The 23,593-nt window shown below is 46.6% G+C and overlaps 1 protein-coding gene and 1 long non-coding RNA gene across 11 annotated transcripts in view; one reads left to right on the top strand and one right to left on the bottom strand.

Moving 5' to 3' along the window:
- The window catches only part of LOC140898275 (uncharacterized), a 2,445,793-nt gene that overhangs the window by 502,976 nt on the left and 1,919,224 nt on the right, over positions 1–23,593 (top strand). For all 10 annotated transcript variants that reach the window (XM_078848803.1, XM_078848794.1, XM_078848799.1 and 7 more), the window contains 4 exons: positions 11,452–11,568; positions 15,179–15,526; positions 17,420–17,704; positions 19,290–19,394. In XM_078848803.1, coding sequence (XP_078704929.1) covers positions 11,452–11,568; positions 15,179–15,526; positions 17,420–17,704; positions 19,290–19,394 — 855 coding nt within the window. The remainder of the gene's footprint in view (positions 1–11,451; positions 11,569–15,178; positions 15,527–17,419; positions 17,705–19,289; positions 19,395–23,593) is intronic.
- On the bottom strand, positions 11,370–13,533 carry LOC144929440 (uncharacterized). Its single transcript, XR_013634672.1, has 2 exons — positions 13,312–13,533; positions 11,370–12,062 (listed from the first exon to the last, which is right to left on the bottom strand). It is a non-coding gene; the product is annotated as an uncharacterized LOC144929440 (long non-coding RNA).

Below are 23,593 nucleotides of genomic sequence, written 5' to 3'. Positions count from 1 at the left end.
GTGCCGGTTTGGTGTGAGAGATCACACACGCTGGGCCGGGCAACAGAATTCGGCTTGCAGGCGGCCATGGTAAGCCACAGTCTTTCAGCTTCTTCAACCTTCATAACATGTGGGAATGGTTTCACACAGCAGCTCCCTCCTTTCCCATACCAAGCACCCGTTGGGCTGGCCATTTAAAAGGAGGGACTGCAGTTTTCGGGTTGACATGCAGAACAAACCCAACTAAACCCCCGCCCTCCAATTCTCTGGGATGATTGCTTCACCCCTCCTCCCACCATGTGACTAGTATCAGGGAAGATCCCTGCCAGCCAAACGCGAACAGCTCAGCGTGAACGGGTCCCCCCACCACGTAACTAAAAGCGGGGATGATTTCTTTTCAGCACAGGCAAACAGCCCAGCAGGAACAGCCACCTCTGAATGTCCCCTTAATAATGTCCCTGGAGGATTTCCACTCCATCCCCAGACACGTTAACAGACTTTTCCCGTAGCTGTACTGGCCGCAAATGCATCCTAAGTCTTCATGGCAAATTAATCATTAGACATGCTTGCTTTTAAACCATGTATTATATTTACAAAGGTACACTCACCAGAGGTGCCTTCTCCGGCTTCATGGTCTGGGAGCCCACCTTGGGAGGGTTGGCTCCAGGGTGATAAACAATTCCTGGCTGTCGGGAGAAGGGATTCTCCGCTTGCCTGCTGTGCGCTATCCTCATCATCATCATCATCTTCCTCGTCCCCAAAATCCTCATCCCTTTTGCTTGAGACTCCCCTCCTGCTGGAGTCCCCAGACAGGGGTGGGGTAGTGGTAGGGGTACCCCCTAGAATTGCATGCAGCTCATCATAGAAGCGGCATGTCTGGGGCTCTGACCCGGAGTAGCCGTTTAGCTCTTTGGTAGGCTTGCCTGAGCGCCTTAATTTTCACACAGTACTGCTGTGTGTCCCTGTTGTAGCCTCTGTCCATCATGCCCTTGGAGATTTTTTCAAATATTTTGACATTTTGTCTTTTGGAACGGAGTTCTGATAGCACGGATTTGTCTCCCCATATAGGGATCGGATCCAGTACCTCCCATTTGGTCCATGCTGGAGCTCCTTTGTGATTCTGGGACTGCATGGTCACCTCTGCTGATGAGCTCGCCACGCTGGCCAAACAGGAAATGAAATTCAAAAGTTTGCGGGGCTTTTCCTGTGTACCTGGCCAGAGCATCCGAGTTGAGAGTGCTGTCCAGAGCGGTCACAATGGAGCACTGTGGGATAGCTCCCGGAGGCCAATACCGTCAAATTGCATCCACACTACCCCAAATTCGACTTGGCAATGTCTATATCAGCGCTAATCCCCTCATCAGGGAGGAGTACAGAAATCAATTTTAAAAGCCCTTTAAGTCGACAAAAATGGCTTTGTCATGTGGAAGGGTGCAGGATTAAATTGATCTAACGCTACTAAATTCGACCTAAACTCGTAGTGTAGACCAGGGCTCAGCAGCAGTTCTGCAGAAAAAGACCTAGGTGGACGAGAAGCTGGATATAAGTCAACAGTGTGACCTTGTTGCCCAGAAGGCTAACAGCATTTTGGGCTGTATAAGTGGGAACATTGCCAGCAGATTGAGGAACATGATCATTCCCCCTCTATTTGGCATTGGTGAGGCTTCATCTGGAGTACTGTGTCCAGTTTTGGGCCCCACACTACAAGAAGGATGTGGAAAAATTGGAGAGAGTCCAGCGGAGGGTAACAAAAATGATTAGGGGGCTGGAGCACATGATTTATGAGGAGAGGCTGAGAGAACTGGAATTATTTAGTCTGCAGAAAAGAAGAGTGAGGGGGAGGATTTGATAGCAGCCTGCTGCCTTCAACTACCTGAAGGGGGGTTCCAAAGAGGATGGAGCTAGACTGTTCTCAGTGGTGGCAGATGACAGAACAAGGAGTAATGGTCTCAAGTTGCAGCGGGGGAGGTCTAGGTTGGATATTAGGAAAAACTATTTCACTAGGAGGGTTGTGAAGCACTGGAATGGGTTACCTAGGGAGGTAGTAGAATCTCCATCCTTAGAGGTTTTTAAGGCCTGGCTTAACAAAGCCCTGACTAGAATGATTTATTTGGGGATTGGTCCTGCTTTGAGCAGGGGGTTGGACTAGATGACCTCCTGAGTGTTAGGGGGCTTATTCCTTCACCCACTTACTTCCCTGGTCCTTCTCGCATGAACAGAGAGCAACAATACCCGAAGTCCAAAGGTGCAAACAATTCGATGTTTATTGGGATGAACTTCCAGCAAGCATGATTCCAGTTTCCTTCCTTAGTGTCCCCCTTCCCAGCTCTGACACCACAGAGCCTGACACCTGTGTCCCTGTTCCCATTCCTGCCCTTAGCCAAACATGATTCCAATTTCCCCACCCCCATTCCCTGTTCCCATTTCCCCCTTTAGCAAAACATGATTCCAGTTTCCCCACCCCCATTCCCTGTTCCCATTTCTACCCCACACACCCACTTCCTGATTGACTGCAGACTATATAGTAAAACTTGAGTTCCGCTTAGCTATACCTTAACCAATCATTTTCCTGAAATTTAACTAACCAATCCTAACATATTGTAACATGATTATGTAATGAATTATATCCCACCACCTTAATTAGTTTACACCCATCAAAATTAATTATGTCGCAGACAGAAACAATCACAGAACCAGACAGAGATTATACAAACAATGGGGAAATGGGGACTACAGTGATAGAACAAATACAGAAATGAGGATTTCACATCCCAGCTATTGATAAGTGAGTTCTTGCCAGACAGGATGCTATCAAACTAAGTTTCCTTTTACATCTTCTAGGCACTGCCCTTTCTCTGGAGGCGATAGGCATTATCAGGACAGGATTTTATTCCTAACAGCGCAATAGCACCTTCTTTCAATGTGACTAGTTTGGAATGTGAGGATGTGACCGTTCGCTTCCCAGCTTATGGCTGCCTCTTCTGCTTAGCCAAAGGCCTTAGCCTAAGAACAGGGCCTCAGACTGTCACAGTAAGAGAAGGCCCTTACACCAGCAGACAGTGATTTTGATTCTTTCTTTTATTCCTCTATAACTAGCCAAGTGATAAGAATACACTTAAATTCTTAGAGTATAGGCCTTTACAGACAAGCCTGAATATCTATATCCTCACACTGAGGTCCCTTCCAACCCTTATATTCTATGATGGTCAGTTCTGGAAACATGTTCCATTTGTGACAACTTTTATCCCCCCCTGCCCCTGTCTGGCATTGCATCCCTGCAATTCTTAACCCAGGCTCCTACCCCTGACTTTGCCCCTTTGACTCTCTCCTTCCCTTGCTTCCACCTGTCTGACCCATTTCTGGAAACAGTTTGGCCCCTGAACACATTCTGTCATCTCTCCCCTCCCATTTGGGCTCCCTCTGTCTACCCTTCCCCCCACCCCCTTTGTAGCAGAGTCTGAGGGTGACTGAAGGCAGTGGCTGCAGCAGATATCACAGAGCAGGTCCAGATGCTGAAGCAGGCTCAGGAACTGCCAAGCAGCCAGCAGAAGGGAGTGGTTGGTAACCCTGCTCCTTGATAGTTGCCCTGCAGTAAGTCACTCTCCCCAGTGGACAAACCTCAGAAATCCTGAGTTAGGTCTGCCAAAACTCCCCAGCGTGGAAGTGAGGGTACACGCTACAGCACAAGGAGACTCTGGAATGCAAAACGCTGCAGAAGTAAAGTCACCCCAAAACTTAGCCTCAAAACCTGTTGTTCCACCCAGCCTTTCCCTACCCTTGATTGGTCCTCTGAGCTAGCCTGGGGCAATTAGTCAGAAAATCAGTGAAACTCCTCTTTTGGCTAAGCTCAAACCAGATTTGAATGGAGGCTGACGATTTCAAATAGTACTCCTGAGGGAATTCTGCACCAAAATTTAAAAATTCTGTACCAAAAAAATAAAAATTGTGCAAACAATATCTTAAAATTCTGCAAAATTCTATAAATTTTATTTTTCAAGATAACACAGTATAATCACCAAATACATTGAAATAAATTACCAAAATAATTGAAAATGGTGTGATTATATTGTTATTGTGTTACTGTGTCATTTTGAAAAATAAAATATGCCTAACTTCTCAGAATTTTAAAATATTTACTTTTTCGGTACAGAATTCCTCAAGAGTACCAGGGTTCTGTGTGGTGCAATCTGGGTGCGGGCAGCTGAGTGGGGGTGGGGGGCAGGTATGTGTGAGAATCTGGATATACAGGGGCTTGGTGCGGGGTTCTGGGTGCAGGGGGACTGGGACTCTACAGGGGAGTCCAGGTGAAGGTGGTTAGGGCTCAGTGTGTGTGTGCGGGGGGGAGGGGTTGGGGGAGTGGGACTTGGTGGGTCAGGCTGCCGCTGTTTGGGGTTCAGTGGGTTAGAGATACCTATGCATGGTATGAGGCTCAATGGGCAGGGTTCGGGGGGCTTGGTGGGGGGATTCTGGGTGCGAGGGGCTCCTGATGCACGGGGTGAGGCTTGGGGGTGGGGGTTTGGGTTCAGGTTGCTTGATGAGGGGTTCTGGGTATATAGGGCTCCCAACGCAGAGGGGCTCAGTGTGGGGTGCAGGTGGGAGAAGGGGTCAATGTATGGGGAGCTGCTCCCCCTGTCTGCCCAACCCCCATCTATCTAGAACCCCCACACGCAGCCCCCGCCACTGACCTTCATCCCCTCTCACCTGGAACCCCCCCACCGAGACCCCTTCACAGTGCAGAGCTTCCTGCAGGCAGGGGAAGTTCCTGGGGGTTGATCTGACCCAGCCCTGGCGGCACCTTAAAGACTAACAGATTTATCTGGGCATAAGCTTTTGTGGGTAAAAAAACCACGTCTGCATCTGAACTGCTTGTTGTTTTTGTGGATACAGACTAACACGGCTACCCCCTGATACTTGAATTCATAGTTTAGAATCTTCTTCGTTAATTGTATCTTCAAGGCAGGGGGAGATGGGAACCTACAAGGATGAAGTGACCTGTAGCTCACGAAAGCTTATGCTCAAATAAATTTGTTAGTCTCTAAGGGGCCACAAGTCCTCCTTTTCTTTTTACAAAGATCCTAGAACTGCTGAGATGTTTCTTACAGACACTTGAGACAGGGTAGGTGTTTGTTTTCTCCTTTGATTTGTGTTTCAGTTGTGAGTCTTCCCTGGGTATGCTGTTATGGTGGGCAGCCTGTTTCAGTGGCCTGAGGCACATGGCCACAGACCTGGGATCTCCGGAGTACTTGTTCCTACTGTGGGTGATGTCCAGCATCACATGGGAACCAGCACTAAGTCTTCCACAAAACTCAGGCTCCGATGTGGGGAAGCAGTTCCGCAGCAGGGAATTTGCTTCCCAGTCCCAAGCATTGTGGAACAGGTTTCTAGTAGTGCCAAGCCGTGCAGAAGAACTGCAGCCACTGCAGTAGCCCAAAGTCTGGTGAGGTTCAACAAGGACAACAAGGACAAGTGCAGAGTCCTGCACTTAAGACGGAAGAATCCCAGGCACCGCTACAGACTAGGGGACCGAATGGCTAGGCAGCAGTTCTGCAGAAAAGGACCTAGGGGTTACAGTGGACGAGAAGCTGGATATGAGTCAACAGTGTGCCGTTGTTGCCAAGAAGGCCAATGGCATTTTGGGATGTATAAGTAGGGGCATTTGCCAGCAGATCGAGGGACGGGATCGTTCCCCTCTATTTGACATTGGTGAGGCCTCATCTGGAGTACTGTGTCCAGTTTTGGGCCCCACGCTACAAGAAGGATGTGGAAAAATTGGAGAGAGTCCAGCGGAGGGCAACAAAAATGATTAGGGGACTGGAACACATGACTTATGAGGAGAGGCTGAGGGGGGAGGGATAACTCAGTGGTTTGAGCATTGGCCTGCTAAACCCAGGGTTGTGAGTTCAATCCTTGAGGGGGCCATTTAGGGATCTGGGGCAAACACTGGGGACTGGTCCTGCTTTGAGCAGGGGGTTGGACTAGATGACCTCCTGAGGTCCCTTCCAACTCTGTGATTCTGTGAACTGGGATTGTTTAGCCTACGGAAGAGAAGAATGAGGAGGGATTTGATAGCTGCTTTCAACTACCTGAAAGGGGGTTCCAAAGAGGATGGATCTAGACTGTTCTCAGTGGTAGCAGATGACAGAACAAGGAGTAATGGTCTCAAGTTGCAGTGGGGGAGGTTTAGGTTGGATATTAGGAAAAACTTTTTCACTAGGAGGGTGGTGAAACACTGGAATGCATTACCAGTGGTGGAATCTCCTTCCTTAGAAGTTTTTAAGGTCAGGCTTGACAAAGCCCTGCTGGGATGATTTAGTTGGGGATTGGTCCTGCTCTGGGCAGGGGGTTGGACTAGATGACCTCCTGAGGTCCCTTCCAACCCTGATATTCTATGATTCTATGATGTGCTGGCTGGTGCCTCCGGAGCAGGAGTGTCCTGTCCCTCCTTCCCCCGCTGCTCTTCGGCCATCTGTGGCCGGCCATCTGTCCCCTCCCACCTCCCTGCTTGCAACCGCCCCGGCCAAGCTGCTCCTGGGAGCCTCCTGTCTGCTGTGGGGGGGGGGCGGGTGTTAGGATATAGATATTCAGGCCTGTCTGCAAAGGCCTGTACTCTAAGAATTTAGGTGTATTCTTATCACTTGGCTAGTGATAGAGGTATAAAAGAAAGAATCAAAATCACTGTCTGCTGGTGTAAGGGCCTTCTCTTACTGTGACAGTCTGAGGCCCTGTTCTTAGGCTAAGGCCTTTGGCTAAGCAGCAGAGGCAGCCATAAGCTGGGAAGCGAACGGTCACATCCTCGCATTCCAAACTAGTCACATTGAAATAAGGTGCTATTGGGCTGTCAGGCACTATCAGGACAGGATTGTATTCCTATCACCTCCAGAGAAAGGGAAGTGCCTAGAAAATGTAAAGGGAAACTTAGTTTGATAGCATCCTGTCTGGCAAGAACTCACTTATCAATAGCTGGGATGTGAAATCCTCACTTCTGTATTGTTTTGTCATTATAGTTCCCACTTTGCTGTTGTTTGTCTGTATAATCTCTGTCTGGTTCTGTGATTGTTCCTGTCTGCTGTATAATTAATTTTGCTGGGTGTAAACTAATTGAGGTGGTGGGATATAATTGGTTACATAATCATGTTACAATATGTTAGGATTGGTTAGTTAAATTTCAGGAAAATGATTGGTTAAAGTATAGCTAAGCAGAACTCAAGTTTTACTATATAATCTGTAGTCAATGAGGAAGTGACGGGGTGTGGGTGGGGGTGGGCATGTGGGGGTGTGAGATGGGAACAGGGAATGGGGGTAAGAAAATTGGAATCATGTTTTGCTAAAGGGGGAGATGGGAACAGGGAATGGGGGTAAGAAAATTGGAATCATGTTTGGCTAAGGGCAGGAATGGGAACAGGGACACAGGTGTCAGGCTTTGTGGTGTCAGAGCTGGGAAGGAGGATACTAAGGAAGGAAACTGGAATCATGCTTGCTGGAAGTTCACCCCAATAAACATCGAATTGTTTGCACCTTTGGACTTCGGGTATTGTTGCTCTCTGTTCATGCGAGAAGGACCAGGGAAGTAAGTGGGTGAAGGAATAAGCCCCCTAACAGCGGGCATTTCATAATTTTATTTCCCTCTTATGCTTATATTTAATTCATTGAGTAGTGAGTTCTAAAATGTCTAATCTGTCCTGGCTGCAGTAATTTTCCTTATTTTTATTACTATTTTGTGCTTTGTCATTAATTATTTAAAATGGTATAATCAAATAATAACATCCTCTTAGAATATAACTTTAGCTTGTACTCACCTGAGCACTGCCAGGTTAAAAAACATTAGCTAAACACATAACTTTAGACCCTGGGCAGATGAAAGTCACTTATTTTCAAGTAGTATTTTTAGTTATATCTGTAAAAAAACCTTAAAATTCATATGAAAATAAATGCAGTTCCAATTATGATACCTAACAGCAATGATGGAGTCAAATGTTCGTGAGTCACATACATGGTTGTGATTGGTAAACATAAATGCCAAAATAATTAGAAAAATAAATTCCCATTCTTAATAAAAGAGAAAAAACCTTCATCATGTATGTTACAATTAAGTAAATACTTTTTTGGGGGAGTGAAAAACAATTGACTAAAATAGAGTAGATAATGGCAGGGACACAGAGTCAGATTTTATTTATTTTTATTATTAACGATAGTGTACAACGTATCAAACTTGTGTTTCTGATATCTGTGTTAAAGCTTCAGAACTGATACCTCAAGGTTTGGGATTGGGAATATCTTGCTGTATTATCTCCTGATCTAAATTTACATATAAACTTAAAATGTGGCTTTAATTGGAGTTTGTATATATTTGTTCTTTCTTTATGTAACAATTAGACGTAGTGCTCCTGTCAGCTAATTCCTAAGTTATTATCTGCAAAAAACCCAAGAGTCTTCAGGTGCCTAAGTAGTCTCTGGAACCATGGTTAAAGTTGCCCCCACCCCACAAAATCTGAAATGGCACCCCGGTGAGCCAGTAGTGTCCAGAGAGCTGCAGGAGGGCCCTGGGCTCTGGCAAGATGCAGCCTCCTTGTGACAGCATGAAACCGACCTTGAGCCGCGGGCAGAGCATCAGGCACCAGGAGCCACAGCAGCAGCACAGAAGTAAGGGTGGCAATACAGCATCTACCAGGCCACCCTTACTTCTGTGCTGCTGCTGGTGGTGGCGTTGCCGTCAGAGCTGGGCACGCGGCCAGGAGCTGCTGGTATCAGGCCGCCTGACAATTCTTAATTTGTGCCAGGGCTGACCTGTGGCACCTCTTCAATACAAACGTGGGGAAGCAGCAGGGTCCAGAGGTGGTGGGGGGATCCCAGTAAGCCTGTGGGGCCAGGGGTGATGTGGGGGGCAGCAAAATACAAGTTCACCCAGAGTGCCATTTTCCCTAAATCTGGCCCTACCGGTCTTGGTGCAGGCAGCAGGAGGCTCATGCTGGCCAGAGCACCCGTTCTGTGCTGGGGCTGCAGCCGGGGTGGTCACTTTGCTGGGGAAAAAACATGGTTTTCAGAGAAAAGGGGAAGGAAAGAGGCAGCTGCAGGAGCTTTTATCAGAGCGCTCCACAGCCCGCCAGAGTCATTTCCCCTTGACAGAGATGCACATGGGATGTCCCCACAGCAGCCGAGTGCCCTCAGCGCCTGGCAGGAGGGGAGGGGAGCCGGGTGTCCAGGGGCTTCCTCCCCGAGCTCTGCGCTGCTGCTCCCCCTGCATCCCCAAGTGCTGCTTGGTTCACAGCCGGGTGAACTCCTGGGGGACTTGCAGAGCGCATCCAAAGTCAGACCTGTACTTATTAAGCCCTCTACCCTGCAAATACAGAAGTCAGACTGTGCCTCTGGGTTTACAGAAAGGATGTTGTGGAAAAGGAGGCTCAATTCAATAGATCAAGAGCCCCAGCCAAAGGGTGGGTTCGCACCATTTTATTTCCTTCACTGATTCTTTCAAAGTTAAAAGGGAAAGCCAACTGCTTAGCTTTTTGATAGCAGAAGAAGCTGAAATGTGTCTGATCTCACTACAGCAAAATACCCTGCAGAAAATACAGACACGATGAATTAAAACAACTTTACCAGATCAGTCACTGCAATGCTGGAATTCAGTTCTCAGTCTAGCAACAAACTGCACAGGGAAAATCAACCATTTCATGCCCGCCCTTCCCCTTAGCTTTATTTCTTTGAACTTTTATTTCTTTGAACCTGATTTCAGTAGCAGAGGCAGCCCCTCCATCCAGGCTCAGGAAGCAGCTCTGGGCTCTGGCTGCTGCTGCTGGCAGGTTGGAGCATTACGATAAGGACACAGCTGCTTTGCTCGCATTTACCCCACCCCATCCTCCTCACGATTCCAGTGTACCAGAAACATCTAGCCCCCTCCCCGCCCCCCATGATTCCAGTGCACCGGGAACATCTACCTCACCCCACCCTCCTCATGTTTCCAGTGTACCGGGAACATCTACCCCCTAACCCCTCATGATTCCAGTGCATTGCTGGACCTGGGGACTCCTTGCATCTGTGGATCAGCAAGGTTCTACAGAGCAGCGTGATTTTATTTTCTCTCCGAGGCAATCCCCCTCCTGGTACCTTTTCCTTGTAAACCTCCTGGAGTTGAGTCTTATTTTCTTTGTTTTGTTTTTTTAATTTTTTAAAATATAAATATATACAGAGAAAAAACAAACATAATAAACTATATTAAATTCTCATGATATATTAACCATTTGCTACCTAATGTTAGCCATACTTGAAACATTTAATTATATATATATATATATATATAATATGAATGGTCAAAATATACCTCAATTATTTGCATTAAACAATTTACAAACAAAATCTGCTTATGGAAAATCAACTAGTTAAAGAAAAATTATGAAGTTAAGTAAAGAATAGAAGCAAAGTTCAGAGGAGAGGGCTAGAGATGGGGAAGGAAGGAAGTGGGTAGAGAGGAAGGAGAAGGGGGGAAGAGGAATGCATGTAATAGGATCATTCAGATACTTCTATGAAAGCATCCCATGTCTCTGAGCTTTTTTTCTTGGATATTTCTGTTATGGTATACTAGTGAGGCAGAACTAGTAACTAGCAGCTGGAGTTAACCGTGGCAAATCTCCTGCTGATGTGAAGAGAAGTTCTGAATTTATCAAAGGAATAAAAGAAGCTCCAGGACTCTCACTGCAGTTGAATGTATTGTGACTTTTCTGGCTCATTGCCTGTACATTTCTCTGTCTCTGTTTCTCAGGCTCTCTTGCTGGAGCTGTTCCACTCTGTATTAAATTATATGTTCAGCAGTGCTGCAGTGGAGGAGAGAGGGTGGCTTGGTGATGAGAGCCCTCCTCTTGGCTGTAGAAGACTCAGGTTCAAGTTCCTGCTCTAATAAATATTTCATTATTTACTCAAAGTGGAACAGATCCACCAGGAAAGACTGAAAAAACTCCATCTCAGGCTACAGATAAATTGGTTGGTCACTAAGGTGCCACAAGTACTCCTTTTCTTTTTCCATCTCAGGCTAGTCAATAGCCTAGTGATTAGGGCTCTCCCCTGGAGAGGGGAAAATGGAGGGAGAGAGGAATCAGGGAACCAGAGTTGGGGAAAGCAGGCATCTGGAGAGGGGAAAGTGGAATTGAGGAAAAGCAGGAACCTTTGGGCAGGGAGGACCCAGAGGGGAGAAGCAGGATATAGAGGAGTGGGGGAAGCAGCGACCTCGAGGTGGGGAGCAGTGTGGATTGGGTGGGAATGGGACAAACTCGGACTCATAATAGAAACATGTTTTCAACTTTAATGGAATGGTTGCTCTAACTGCATAACACAATAAATTTACTTGGCAATGCATATATCCCATTTTATTTGTGTCCTCTGTGATCTTCTGTCCCTCAAAATCCAATAACCAGCATCTCATAATCACTGTTTTGTTTACTATGATGTTTGTTTGTTTTTCTCCATGTCCATCCTGTTATCTAGACCAAGTTCCCATGAGGATGCAGGTTCTCTCATTCTGCCATAGCACCACAGCCAGATGCTTTCTGCCTGATTTGATTATTTTCTTCATTACTTGTTCTCTTCACAGGTTGGAATCAGGTAGGAATCCCATCTCTTTCTGTAGTTTCTTATATGATTTATCTAGGCTTACAGTGACTTACAAATGGGCTTCACTTGAAGACAATGGAACTACTTACAGTGTGTAAACAGAACCACAAAGCAAGATTGGCAACTTCTTTATTCAATTTTGCTCTGCTTATCCTGTTGCTGGGTTGTTGCATTGTTCTTGGGATAGTTTTTAGATTTGCTTATTCATGCATGTGTTTTTAAAAGTTGTCAGCAATGGATAACACTCTATTATTGAAGGAGGATAAAAATCTAAGTAAATAAATAGCAGGGGTTTGAAAAGATGCCCAGTAAGATGTTTAGTTGTAAACAGAAGGCTAAACAAAAAACAACCCAAATTCCAAACAGAAACAACAGTGTTTTTTTAAAAAGTGTCTTCACTGCCTGTCCAAACCTTCAGGACTAATAACTGTCTAACTCATCTTAATGCACTGACGTCCTCTTCCACTCATTCCCTTCTCAAACACCTAGAGAGAGCAGGGACTATAAGTCAGTAGGTTGAACAAGAGGGTAAATGAGATACACAGCTGACGACCCTTTATTGAAAATGTCCCATTAGAACCCATGGGGTTGTTAGCTCAGACACTCCATCTGCTCTCAGTCTCTGGGACATCACATTAGGAAAGAGGCACTAATCTGGTCCCAAACCACTTAATGCTTCATATGTCAAAAACCAGTGCTTTGAAGTGCACACAAAATATACTGGAAGTAAGAGCATATCACAGAGGTCAGGTACACAGTGTCCCATGTGCAGAGCACAGCTAACCAAGTAGGATGCTACACTTTGCACTATCTTAAATTGAAACTAGCCCTCTGGAGATTAAAGGCTTCCACAGCCTGTGAACCTGAGCAACAAAAGGAGAGCCCATTAGGGCTGATCCAAATCCCATTGAAGTAAATGAGAACTGTTCCATTGGTTCAATGGGATTGGGATCAGGTTTCCAGCCCTTTAAAATTTCCTCCAAATTTCGTTGCCTAGTTTATCAGATCTAATCCTATTTTATTTGCATAGCACACTACTGCATGAGGCTGACAGGACTGAGGAGGCAAAAGAAAAGTAATTTTTCTCTCTGAGTTAATTTTCTTTTATGTTGTGGCACATTTCAGAGCACAATGTAGAGTGACTGAACCTTATCACCCTGTCACTGTAACTGGGGTTGGGGACATTTTGTGATCCTCTCACTTGCTCCCCATGACAAGTGCTGGGAATGTATTTCAGTATTTTTTAAAATATAATCTTTCTGCCTGGTGGAGCCAGCAGCAGTCAGGGCCATGTTCAATATCTAGGGGTTCCTTCTGTTGATACAACACAGAACTGGCTCAATCCTCCACCCAGTATCCTAGGAAATTTACACACCACCCCTGGGTGTCTCTGAGAGGCAATACTTCCCCACTCACAAGCATAGAGTCTGAGTATAGAAAAGAAACTTTAATAAAAGGAGGGAAGCAACTGGGTGTTAATTTGGGAAAACACTGCAACTAGGGTCCATAAAAATAAACCATGGGTAAACGACCCAACCCCAAGTAGGTTGGGCAGTGTCCTTTCCCCTCAGGTTCTTAAGTCCAGCAACCCAAAAGCCCCCTTCACATGCCCAACCCTTCTCTGCACCCCACTCACAGTTGCTGTCCTTGGTTAGTGCAGACCCAGAGTTCAGAGGTGCATCTGCAGACTTCACCTCCCACCTTGTGTGGAGAGGGGGTAAAGAGGCTCCTTACTTGTAGCGCTGCTCGGGCACTCGCTCGCTGCCCCTCTCTGCCAGCCACCCTGCCAGATGTCTGCTCACCATGCTCACCGCGCCTCTCCACTGTCAGCCTGCTGGCTGCTTGGTCACCGCTGTTGGCACACCTCTCCACCAGCCGCCCTGTTGGCCGCTCACCTTGCTTCTCCACCAGCCGCCCTGCTAGCCACTCATCACGCTTCTTTGCCACTGCCCTGCTGGCTGCTTGCTGCGCCTCTCTGCCTCAACAGCCACTCATTCACCAGCTGTCAGTCACCTTCTGCAGCCATCTGCCTCTCTGCTGTGTCCTCTGCACATCAGTTTCTTAGTAATTTTAGCTCTTAGCAGGCAGGGCAGAAACACAGTCGCACCACAAATGATTTCAGCTCTGATCGAACAATTAAATTAACAAAGAGGGTTCTAATGAAGCCTATTTAATGCTATTATTTGACCTGTGGGGAGGAACAGGTTGAACCAGTCTAGGTAGGACCCTTGGTGAGGGTGTGCTGCCTTCTCACTGGGATACTTGTCCCCACCCCTCTTACTTTCACAGGGCGCTGACATTTGAGCCCCTGGCTTAACAAGGTTCTTTCAACTGAGGATGGTCCCCCTTATTTGGGACAGGTTAAGCACAGTACTGCTTCTCTGTATTCCAACAATAATTACAACATTGGTAACAGCATTTCACTACTCCTGCATTCAGTACTAAAGTGATTTGTACCCAACACCAGTTAAAGTTGATCACTTTGACACCTCTGCATCTGTTGAATATGTAAGCAGAGCAGGAACAAATTGTATTTACATAAACACACGGGGAGTCTCTCCCACTCCCAGCTAGCTGTCAGGGAAGCATTCATTCAGACCCTGCTTACATAAACATAATGTTAACCCTTTAGACATGAGTGGGTAGCCAGTATTCAGGGTCTTATGGGTTCTTTCCATTAGAAAGAGAAATTGCTGATGGAGTCAGGTATTTATTTGATGAAATCCTTTTTATTTACATAGAATGTACACAAAGTCCCGCATCATTGAACACAGTAGGAATCAAACAGCAGGAGGCAATTTCTTTGCTCACAATTCCAAGCCGCTTTCAACCAAAACTTTGCCCAACAAGTTCTCTCTTAGCTTTCACATGCTTCAAGTGCTTTTCTGGCTGTCTCTGGCCCTTCTTTGCAGCCTTTTCTGTCTGCTTCTTTAGTGTTTTTTCTCTGCTTCTGCTCTCACACACAAGCACACAGCTCTACCAAAGCAATACCCATCCCTCTGTATTTGCACTATGCCCACATAGCTCAGCTCTTGACCAGACTTGCACATGGCATGTAATTTGAGTGGTGGCTCTGAAAGTTTCAGCTACTTTACTCCATAAAGGAGCTTCATTGCTTCTATCATTTATTCTGAATGAAGGGTGGCTATTACACCCACCAGATTCAATGAGGTTTCACCCTACATCTGGTATAACAATAATTTAACAGAGTAGCAGCCGTGTTAGTCTGTATTCGCAAAAAGAAAAGGAGTACTTGTGGCACCTTAGAGACTAACCAATTTATTTGAGCATAAGCTTTCGTGAACTACAGCTCACTTCCACTGAATGCATCCGATGAAGTGAGCTGTAGCTCACGAAAGCTTATGCTCAAATAAATGAGTTAGTCTCTAAGGTGCCACAAGTACTCCTTTTCTTTTTGTGAATAATTTACAGTTGTGGAAATGCATTATTTCTTGTAAACTCCATATATAATTTCATGCCCCATGGAATATAAAATACATGAAATAGATCTTGTTGTTTGTGTGTATTGTTAAAGAAATGTATATGAATTTCCCATGCTTTCTCTGAATTTATCTTCCTTGTATCCTGGTACATTTCTTAGCTCGTTTTAGAGTGGTTGGACCTGACCAGCCTGTCATTGCCACTGTGGGAGAAGAGATTGTGTTACCCTGTCACCTGTCCCCCAAGATGAGCGCTGAGAACATGGAGGTGACGTGGTTCCGGTCCCAACTCTCTCCATTTGTTCATCGCTATAGTGATGGAAAGGACCAGTATGGGCAGCAGATGTCAGAATATCAGCGGAGGACAGAGCTCTTTAAAGATGGTCTCACCGATGGAAATGTTGCCTTGAGAATTTTCAATATCAGACCTTCTGATGAAGGACAGTATAGCTGTTTTGTTCAAGAGGGTATGGATTATGAAGAAGCCCAATTGGAACTAAAGGTGTCAGGTCAGTAGCGTGTGGGGAAGCAATAGATGTGATATATCTTAATTTTTAGTAAGGCTGTTGGCACAATCCCACATGACAATCTCATAAGCAAACCAGGGAAATGTGGTTTGGCTGAAATTGCTAGAAGGTGGGTGCACAACCTGATTAAAAAATTGAACCCAAAGAGTAGTTATCAGTTGTTTGCTGTTAAATTAGGAGGATGTATCAAATGGGATCCCACATGGGTCATTCCTCAGTCCGGTACTATTCAATATTTTCATTAATTACTTAGATGATGCAGTAGAGAGTACACTTATAAAATGTGCAGATGTCACCAAGCTGGGAAAGATGCAGTCCCTTTGGAGGGCAGGATTAGAATTCAAAATGATCTTGATAAACTGGAGTATTGGTCTGAAATCAACAACATGAAATTGAGTAAAAACATGCAAAGAGAAATACACGTAGGAAGGAAAAAATAAATGCACAAATACAATATGGGAATAACTGTCTGTGCAGCAATGCTGCAGAAAAGGATGTGGAGATTTTAGTGGACCACAAAGTGAATATGGAGCCAACAGTATGATGCTGCAGTGAAAAAAAAGGAGATTTAGGCTACATAGCAGGAAAATCTTTCTAACTATGAAGATAGTTAAGCACTGGAACAGGTAACCTAGGCAGGTCATGGAATTCTTGCAATTGTAGGTTTTTTAAGAAGGAGGTTTCTACAGTCCAATTGTGCCACAATCACTGTTTTTCTGCATTTAAAAGCCAGGGCCAGGATTAGGGGATAGCAAGCAGGTCAATTGCCCAGGGCCCCACACCACAGGGGGCCCTGCGAAGCTACCTTGCTCAGGCTTCGGCTTCAACCTCGTGTGACGGGTCTCAGGTTTCAGCCATGCACAGCAGGGTGGGGGCTTTGGCTTTCTGCCCTGGGCCCCAGCAAGTCTAATGCTGACCCTGTTTGGTGGACCCCTTGAAACCTGCTCATAGCCCCCTGTGGGGCCACAGACCCCTGGCTGAGAACCGCTGGACTAGATGACCTTTTGAGTTCCCTTCCAATCCTATAGTTCTATGTGCCTGTATTTCCTTTGGAGAGCGTTCTCAGTGATTCTTATTTGCATTTTACTATTCAAAATTTCCTGTTACCTTCAATTTATTTCCTATCAGTAACTCCAGTGTGTCACTTTTGTAAATCGGATTTAAGTTCCTATGTCATTTGGGTGGTTTTGAAAAATTTCCCCAAGTCCGTTGCGAGGAATGATTCTTCATCCAAACATGAAGTACATTGGATAAGGGGTACACTAGCTACTCCACGTCTGAAAATGAGTGGCTAGTGTTCTGCTGGCTCCTTGTCACTCTGGTGCTATCTCGTTTCATTCTGGTGAAGGCTGCTAAAACTTTAAGGAGGGAGAACAATTCCTCCTGTGAAAGCCCATTCCTCCTCCACTGCTTTTCACCAGTGAAGAGGGGCTTAGGAGCAGCCACACATACTGAGCTCTGGGTTAAACTTGACCAGACATGGACAGACTTTTCTCCTCTGTCTTTGACATGTACCCATAGGGCTAGCTAAAGCAGACTGTATATGATCAAAGAAGAGATATTTCACCTGAAGGTACATTTGAAATATAACTTTTATTTTTCTCAATCTTTTTCTTTATCCGTTAGTGTTAAGATCATTTACCAGCTAACGGATTCATGAAATCATGAAATACAATGTTTTGCCATGTGTAGATCCTGGAATGGAAAACTAGTGAAGGAAAAAGTTTTCCCTTCCCGCTCCATGAAATAATTATAATTTCTTGCTCATATTGTTTCCTGAGTCCATGAGTATAGGGAATAAAAGGAAAGTTTAAATGTTTATCCTCCAGGCTGAACATGTGCATAAATTAATACTGATTTATTAATTTTCTCTAGCTTCAGGCACTGCTCCTCACATCTCTGTTGAGGATTATCAGGATGGAGGGATCCGGGTGGTGTGTCGATTGGTTGGCTGGTACCCACAGCCTGAGGTGCTGTGGAGAGATGCCAGTGGACAGCATTTACCATCGCTCTCTGAAACAAATTCCAAAGAAGCCAATGAGCTGTTTGACATTGAAAATTCCATCGTTATTACAGAGAATTCACACCAGAACTTGTCTTGCGTAGTCAAGAGCACCCACACCAACCGAAAAAAGGAATCAACATTATTTTATATATCAGGTCAGTTACCACCAAAGCAACACACTGTGATCAGCAACAGAAAAAATACAACAGCAGATTGGTTAACTACATTAAAATGTATCAATAGCAATGAAGGCTAGAGTATGATATTTAGACAAAAAACCCTACAAAAGAAACAAACCAATGGTGGAATTTTCAAAAAGTATCCTGAAAGTCAACAAGACTCATGCTCCTAAATAATTCAGACACTTTTGAAGATCCCACCTATACTGTATAGCAGAGGTGGCCAAATTTACTGACTCTCCAAGCCACATATGACAATCTTCAGAAGTTTGAGAGCTGGGGCATGACTGCAGGAGTTTGGGGCTTCAAATCTGTGGGGAGGGGGGTCTCAGGGCTTCAGCCCCATGGGAAGCACCTGCTGGGGCTTGGGGCTTCAGGAGTGGGGCTGAAACCCGAGACCTTCCTCCCTGCAGTGGTGACACGGCGGGACACATGGGGTCACATGCTCCCCCAGACTTTTGCCAGGATTTGCTGGCCCTGCTTGGTCACATGGTGTCGCCCTGTGTGACAGCTGCCGGAGCCGGCAAGCTGGGAGCTGTGACTATGAGGAGAGGCAGCTGGGAACTGCAGGGGGAGCTTCTGCTTTTGCTTCTGCCTGAGAGCTCTTTTGGGACCATGGAGAGGAGGGGCTCAGAGCATAGCCCCAGCTGGGGCTGAGCTCTCACCCATGGCCGGGACTGCAGCAGAGCAATTGGCCCTGGCCAGAGCGCCAAGCCCAGAGCCCATCCCCCGTTCCACCATTCCTCCCAAGGCCCTACCCGTGGCCCCACCCCATTCCACCCCTTCCCCTGTGAGCCTGCCCCTGTTCCAACCACGAACCTGCCCCCATTCCACCCCCACTCCACCTCTTCTCCCGAGGCCCACACCCAGCTTGTTCCTTTCCACCCTGTCTGCTGCCACCCCGAGTCCAGAAAGGCTCTGTGTCCCCACTGTGGCCCTGGAGTAAGAGCTCCTCCACCCCCAAGGCTGTAGCAGTGGGGATTTTTCCGGGGGCCCCAAATTGGCCAGGACCCCTGGGCATAGGCCCTGTGGGTCTGTGCGGTAATCCGCCACTGCACTCCCGCTTCTGGCCTCTCCCCAAGCCTCCATTACGCACCGCCCATGATTGCAGCCCCAGTGTGCTGAGCACTGTACAAATAAACTATGATAGTTCTAAACTAAATGAACAAGACAAGCAAAAGACTGGACAGGAAATAGAGCAACAGAGGGGAAATGACATAGTAAAGCTCATACAGCAGGGCACCAGAAGTGTGGGGAACATAATTCAGTCTCCTGAGTCTGAAGCCAGTGCTTTAGGCATTGGACAAGGTTGTCTCTTTGTGCAACAACAGCAGTGAATTAAACCAGGCTGATTCATACGCTGATCTGTGAATTGATGCCTGTGTTGGTTGGAGTCCTTGTAATATAGGTTTCTGGTGCTCTGTGCACTGCAGACAGGGCTGTATTTCCACCTTTGTTTTAGACTACTCCTGCTGGAGGTAGCTTTATATGATGTGGAATCCTTTGATTTTTGCCCTTACTTACAGAGTGATGTGAGTCCCTCTGGGGTTTTCTTTTACAGCTGCCTTTTTCCCAAAGGCGAATCCATGGATGGTGGCTCTGTCGGTGATCCTGATGATTTTCGCATGTTTCATTGGTATCACTATTTATTTATTTAAAATAAAAGGTAAACATTATAAAGGAAAATATAATGCAAGATTTTCTTCTAATAAAAGCAGTAAGGCTACATCTGAAAAACTAAAAAGTAACATGAAAAATGTAGAAGCAACAAAAAATAATGGTTTTGTATGGAAATGTCCTTGCAAAGGAACTTCACTGAGTTACACCAGCTGAGCCTTCACATTTATATATAACGGGACACATAAAATTAGAGAAAAGTGAAAAGAGAAGACATCCCAGGCTGTGAGATGAGTTAGGGCAGTGGCTCTCAACCTTTCCAGACCACTGCACCCCTTTCAGGAGTCTGATTTGTCTTGCATACCACAAGTTTCTCCTGACTTAAAAATCACTTGCTTAGGGTATGTCTACACTACAAAATTAGGTCGAATTTATAGAAGTCGTTTTTTTAGAAATCGTTTTTATATATTCGAGTGTGTGTGTCCCCACAGAAAATGCTCTAAGTGCATTAACTCGGTGGAGTGCTTCCACAGTACCAAGGCAAACGTCGACTTCCGGAGTGTTGCACTGTGGGTAGTTATCCCACAGTTCCCGCAGTCTCTGCTGCCCATTGGAATTCTGGGTTGAGATCCCAATGCCTGATGGGGCTAAAACATTGTCGCGGGTGGTTCTGGGTACATATCATCAGGCCTCCGTTCCCTCCCTCCCTCCATGAAAGCAAGGGCAGACAATCATTTTGTGCCTTTTTTCTTGAGTTACCTGTGCAGACGCCATACCACGGCAAGCATGGAGCCCGCTCAGGTAACCGTCACCGTATGTCTACTGGGTGCTGGCAGACGTGGTACTGCATTGCTACTCAGCAGCAGCAACCCCTTGCCTTGTGGCAGGAGACTGTACAATAGGACTGGTAGCCGTCATCGTCATGTCCGAGGTGCTCCTGGCCATGTCGGCCAGGAGCACCTGGGCAGACATGGGTGCAGGGACTACATTAGAAGTGACTTGACCAGGTCATTCTCTTTAGTCCTGCAGTCAGTCCTATTGAACCATCTTATGGTGAGCAGGAGGCGATATGGATAGCTAGCAGTCCTATTGTACCATCTCCTGCCGAGCAGCCATGAGATGTGGATGGCTTGCAGTCCTTCTGCACCGTCTGCTGCCAGCCAAAGATGTAAAAGATAGATGGAGTGGATCAAAACAAGAAAAAGACTAGATTTGTTTTGTACTCATTCACTTCCCCCCCTCCCGCCCCGTCTAGGGGACTCATTCCTCTAGGTCACACTGCAGTCACTCACAGAGAAGGTGCAGCAAGGTAAATCTAGCTATGTATCAATCAGAGGCCAGACCAACCTGCTTGTTCCAATAAGAACAATTACTTAGGTGCACCATTTCTTATTGGAACCCTCCGTGAAGTCCTGCCTGAAATACTCCTTGATGTAAAGCCACCCCCTTTGTTGATTTTAATTCCCTGTAAGCCAACCCTGTAAGCCATGTCGTCAGTCGCCCCTCCCTCCGTCAGAGCAACGACAGACAATCGTTCCGTGACTTTTTTCTGTGTGGATGCCATACCAAGGCAAGCATGGAGGCCGCTCAGCTCACTTTGGCAATTAGGAGCACATTAAACACCACACACATTATCCAGCAGTATATGCAGCACCAGAACCTGGCAGAGCGATACTGGGCGAGGAGGCGATGTCAGTGTGGTCACGTGAGTGATCAGGACATGGACACAGATTTCTCTGAAAGCATGGGCCCTGCCAGTGCATGCATCATGGTGCTAATGGGGCAGGTTCATGCGGTGGAACACCGATTCTGGGCTTGGGAAACAAGCACAGACTGGTGGGACCGCATCGTGTTGCAGGTCTGGGACGATTCCCAGTGGCTGCGAAACTTTCGCATGCGTAAGGGCACTTTCATGGAACTTTGTGACTTGCTTTCCCCTGCCCTGAAACGCATGAATACCAAGATGAGAGCAGCCCTCACAGTTGAGAAGCAAGTGGCGATAGCCCTGTGGAAGCTTGCAACGCCAGACAGCTACCAGTCAGTTGGGAATCAATTTGGATTGGGCAAATCTACTGTGGGGGCTGCTGTGATGCAAGTAGCCCACGCAATCAAAGATCTGCTGATATCAAGGGCAGTGACCCTGGGAAATGTGCAGGTCATAGTGGATGGCTTTGCTGCAATGGGATTCCCTAACTGTGGTGGGCCATAGATGGAACCCATATCCCTATCTTGGCACCGGAGCACCAAGCCAGCGACTACATAAACTGCAAGGGGTACTTTTAAATAGTGCTGCAAGCTCTGGTGGATCACAAGGGACGTTTCACCAACATCAGTGTGGGATGGCCGGGAAAGGTACATGACGCTCGCATCTTCAGGAACTCTGGTCTGTTTCAAAAGCTGCAGGAAGGGACTTTATTCCCAGACCAGAAGATAACTGTTGGGGATGTTGAAATGCCTATATGTATCCTTGGGGACCCAGCCTACCCCTTAATGCCATGGCTCATGAAGCCATACACAGGCAGCCTGGACAGTAGTCAAGAGCTGTTCAACTACAGGCTGAGCAAGTGCAGAATGGTGGTAGAATGTGCATTTGGACGTTTAAAGGCGCGCTGGCGCAGTTTACTGACTCGCTTAGACCTCAGCGAAACCAATATTCCCACTGTTATTACTGCTTGCTGTGCACTCCATAATATCTGTGAGAGTAAGAGGGAGACATTTATGGAGGGGTGGGAGGTTGAGGCAAATCGTCTGGCTGCTGGTTACGTGCAGCCAGACACCAGGGTGGTTAGAAGAGCACAGGAGGGCGCGGTGCGCATCAGAGAAGCTTTGAAAACCAGTTTCATGACTGGCCAGGCTACAGTGTGAAAGTTCTGTTTGTTTCTCCTCAATGAAACCCCCCGCCCCTTGGTTCACTCTACTTCCCTGTAAGCTAACCACCCTCCCCTCCTCCCTTCGATCACTGCTTGCAGAGTCAATAAAATCATTGTTGCTTCACATTCATGCATTCTTTATTTATTCATCACACAAATAGGGGGATGACTACCAAGGTAGCCCAGGAGGGGTGGTGGAGGAGGGAATGAAAATGCCACCCAGCACTTTAAAAGTTTACAACTTTAAAATTTATTGAATGCCAGCCTTCTGTTTTTTGGGCAATCCTCTGTGGTGGAGTGGCTGGTTGGCCGGAGACCCCCCCACCGCGTTCTTGGGCGTCTGGGTGTGGAGGCTATGGAACTTGGGGAGGAGGGTGGTTAGTTACACAGGGGCTGTAGTGGCAGTCTGTGCTCCAGCTGCCTTTGCTGCAGCTCAACCATACTCTGGAGCATATTAGTTTGATCCTCCAGCAGCCTCAGCATTGAATCCTGCCTCCTCTCATCACGCTGCCACCACCTTTCAGCTTCAGCCCTCTCTTCAGCCCGCCACTTACTCTCTTCAGCCCGCCACCTCTCCTCCCGGTCATTTTGTGCTTTCCTGCACTCTGACATTATTTGCCTCCATGCATTCCTCTGTGCTCTGTCAGTGTGGGAGGACAACGTGAGCTCAGAGAACATTTCATCATAAGTGCGTTTTTTTTTTCTTTCTAATCTTCACTAGCCTCTGGGAAGGAGAAGATCCTGTGATCATTGAAACACATGCAGCTGGCGGAGAAAAAAAAGGGACAGCAGTATTTAAAAAGACACATTTTATAAAACAGTGGCTACAGTCTTTCAGGGTAAACCTTGCTGTTAACATTACATACATAGCACATGTGCTTTCGTTACAAGGTCGCATTTTGCCTCCCCCCACCGCGTGGCTACCCCCTCAACCCTCCCTCCTCCCCGTGGCTCACAGTGGGGAACATTTCTGTTCAGCCACAGGCAAACAACCCAGCAGGAACGGGCACCTCTGAGTGTCCCCTGAAGAAAAGCATCCTATTTCAACCAGGTGACCATGAATGATATCACTCTCCTGAGGATAACACAGAGAGATAAAGAACGGATGTTGTTTGAATGCCAGCAAACATACACTGCAATGCTTTGTTGTACAATGATTCCCGAGTACATGCTACTGGCCTGGAGTGGTAAAGTGTCCTACCATGGAGGACGCAATAAGGCTGCCCTCCCCAGAAACCTTTTGCAAAGGTTTTGGGAGTACATCCAGGAGAGCCGTGAATGCCTGGGCAAATTAATCCTTTCACATGCTTGCTTTTAAACCATGTATAGTATTTTAAAAGGTACACTCACTGGAGGTCCCTTCTCCTCCTGCCGGGTC

This window comes from Lepidochelys kempii, chromosome 14, assembly GCF_965140285.1.
Source record: "Lepidochelys kempii isolate rLepKem1 chromosome 14, rLepKem1.hap1, whole genome shotgun sequence".
In the NCBI taxonomy this organism is placed as follows: Eukaryota; Metazoa; Chordata; order Testudines; family Cheloniidae; genus Lepidochelys; species Lepidochelys kempii.
Note: the sequence above shows the minus strand (reverse complement) of the source record. Positions and strands in the feature narration are given on the sequence as shown.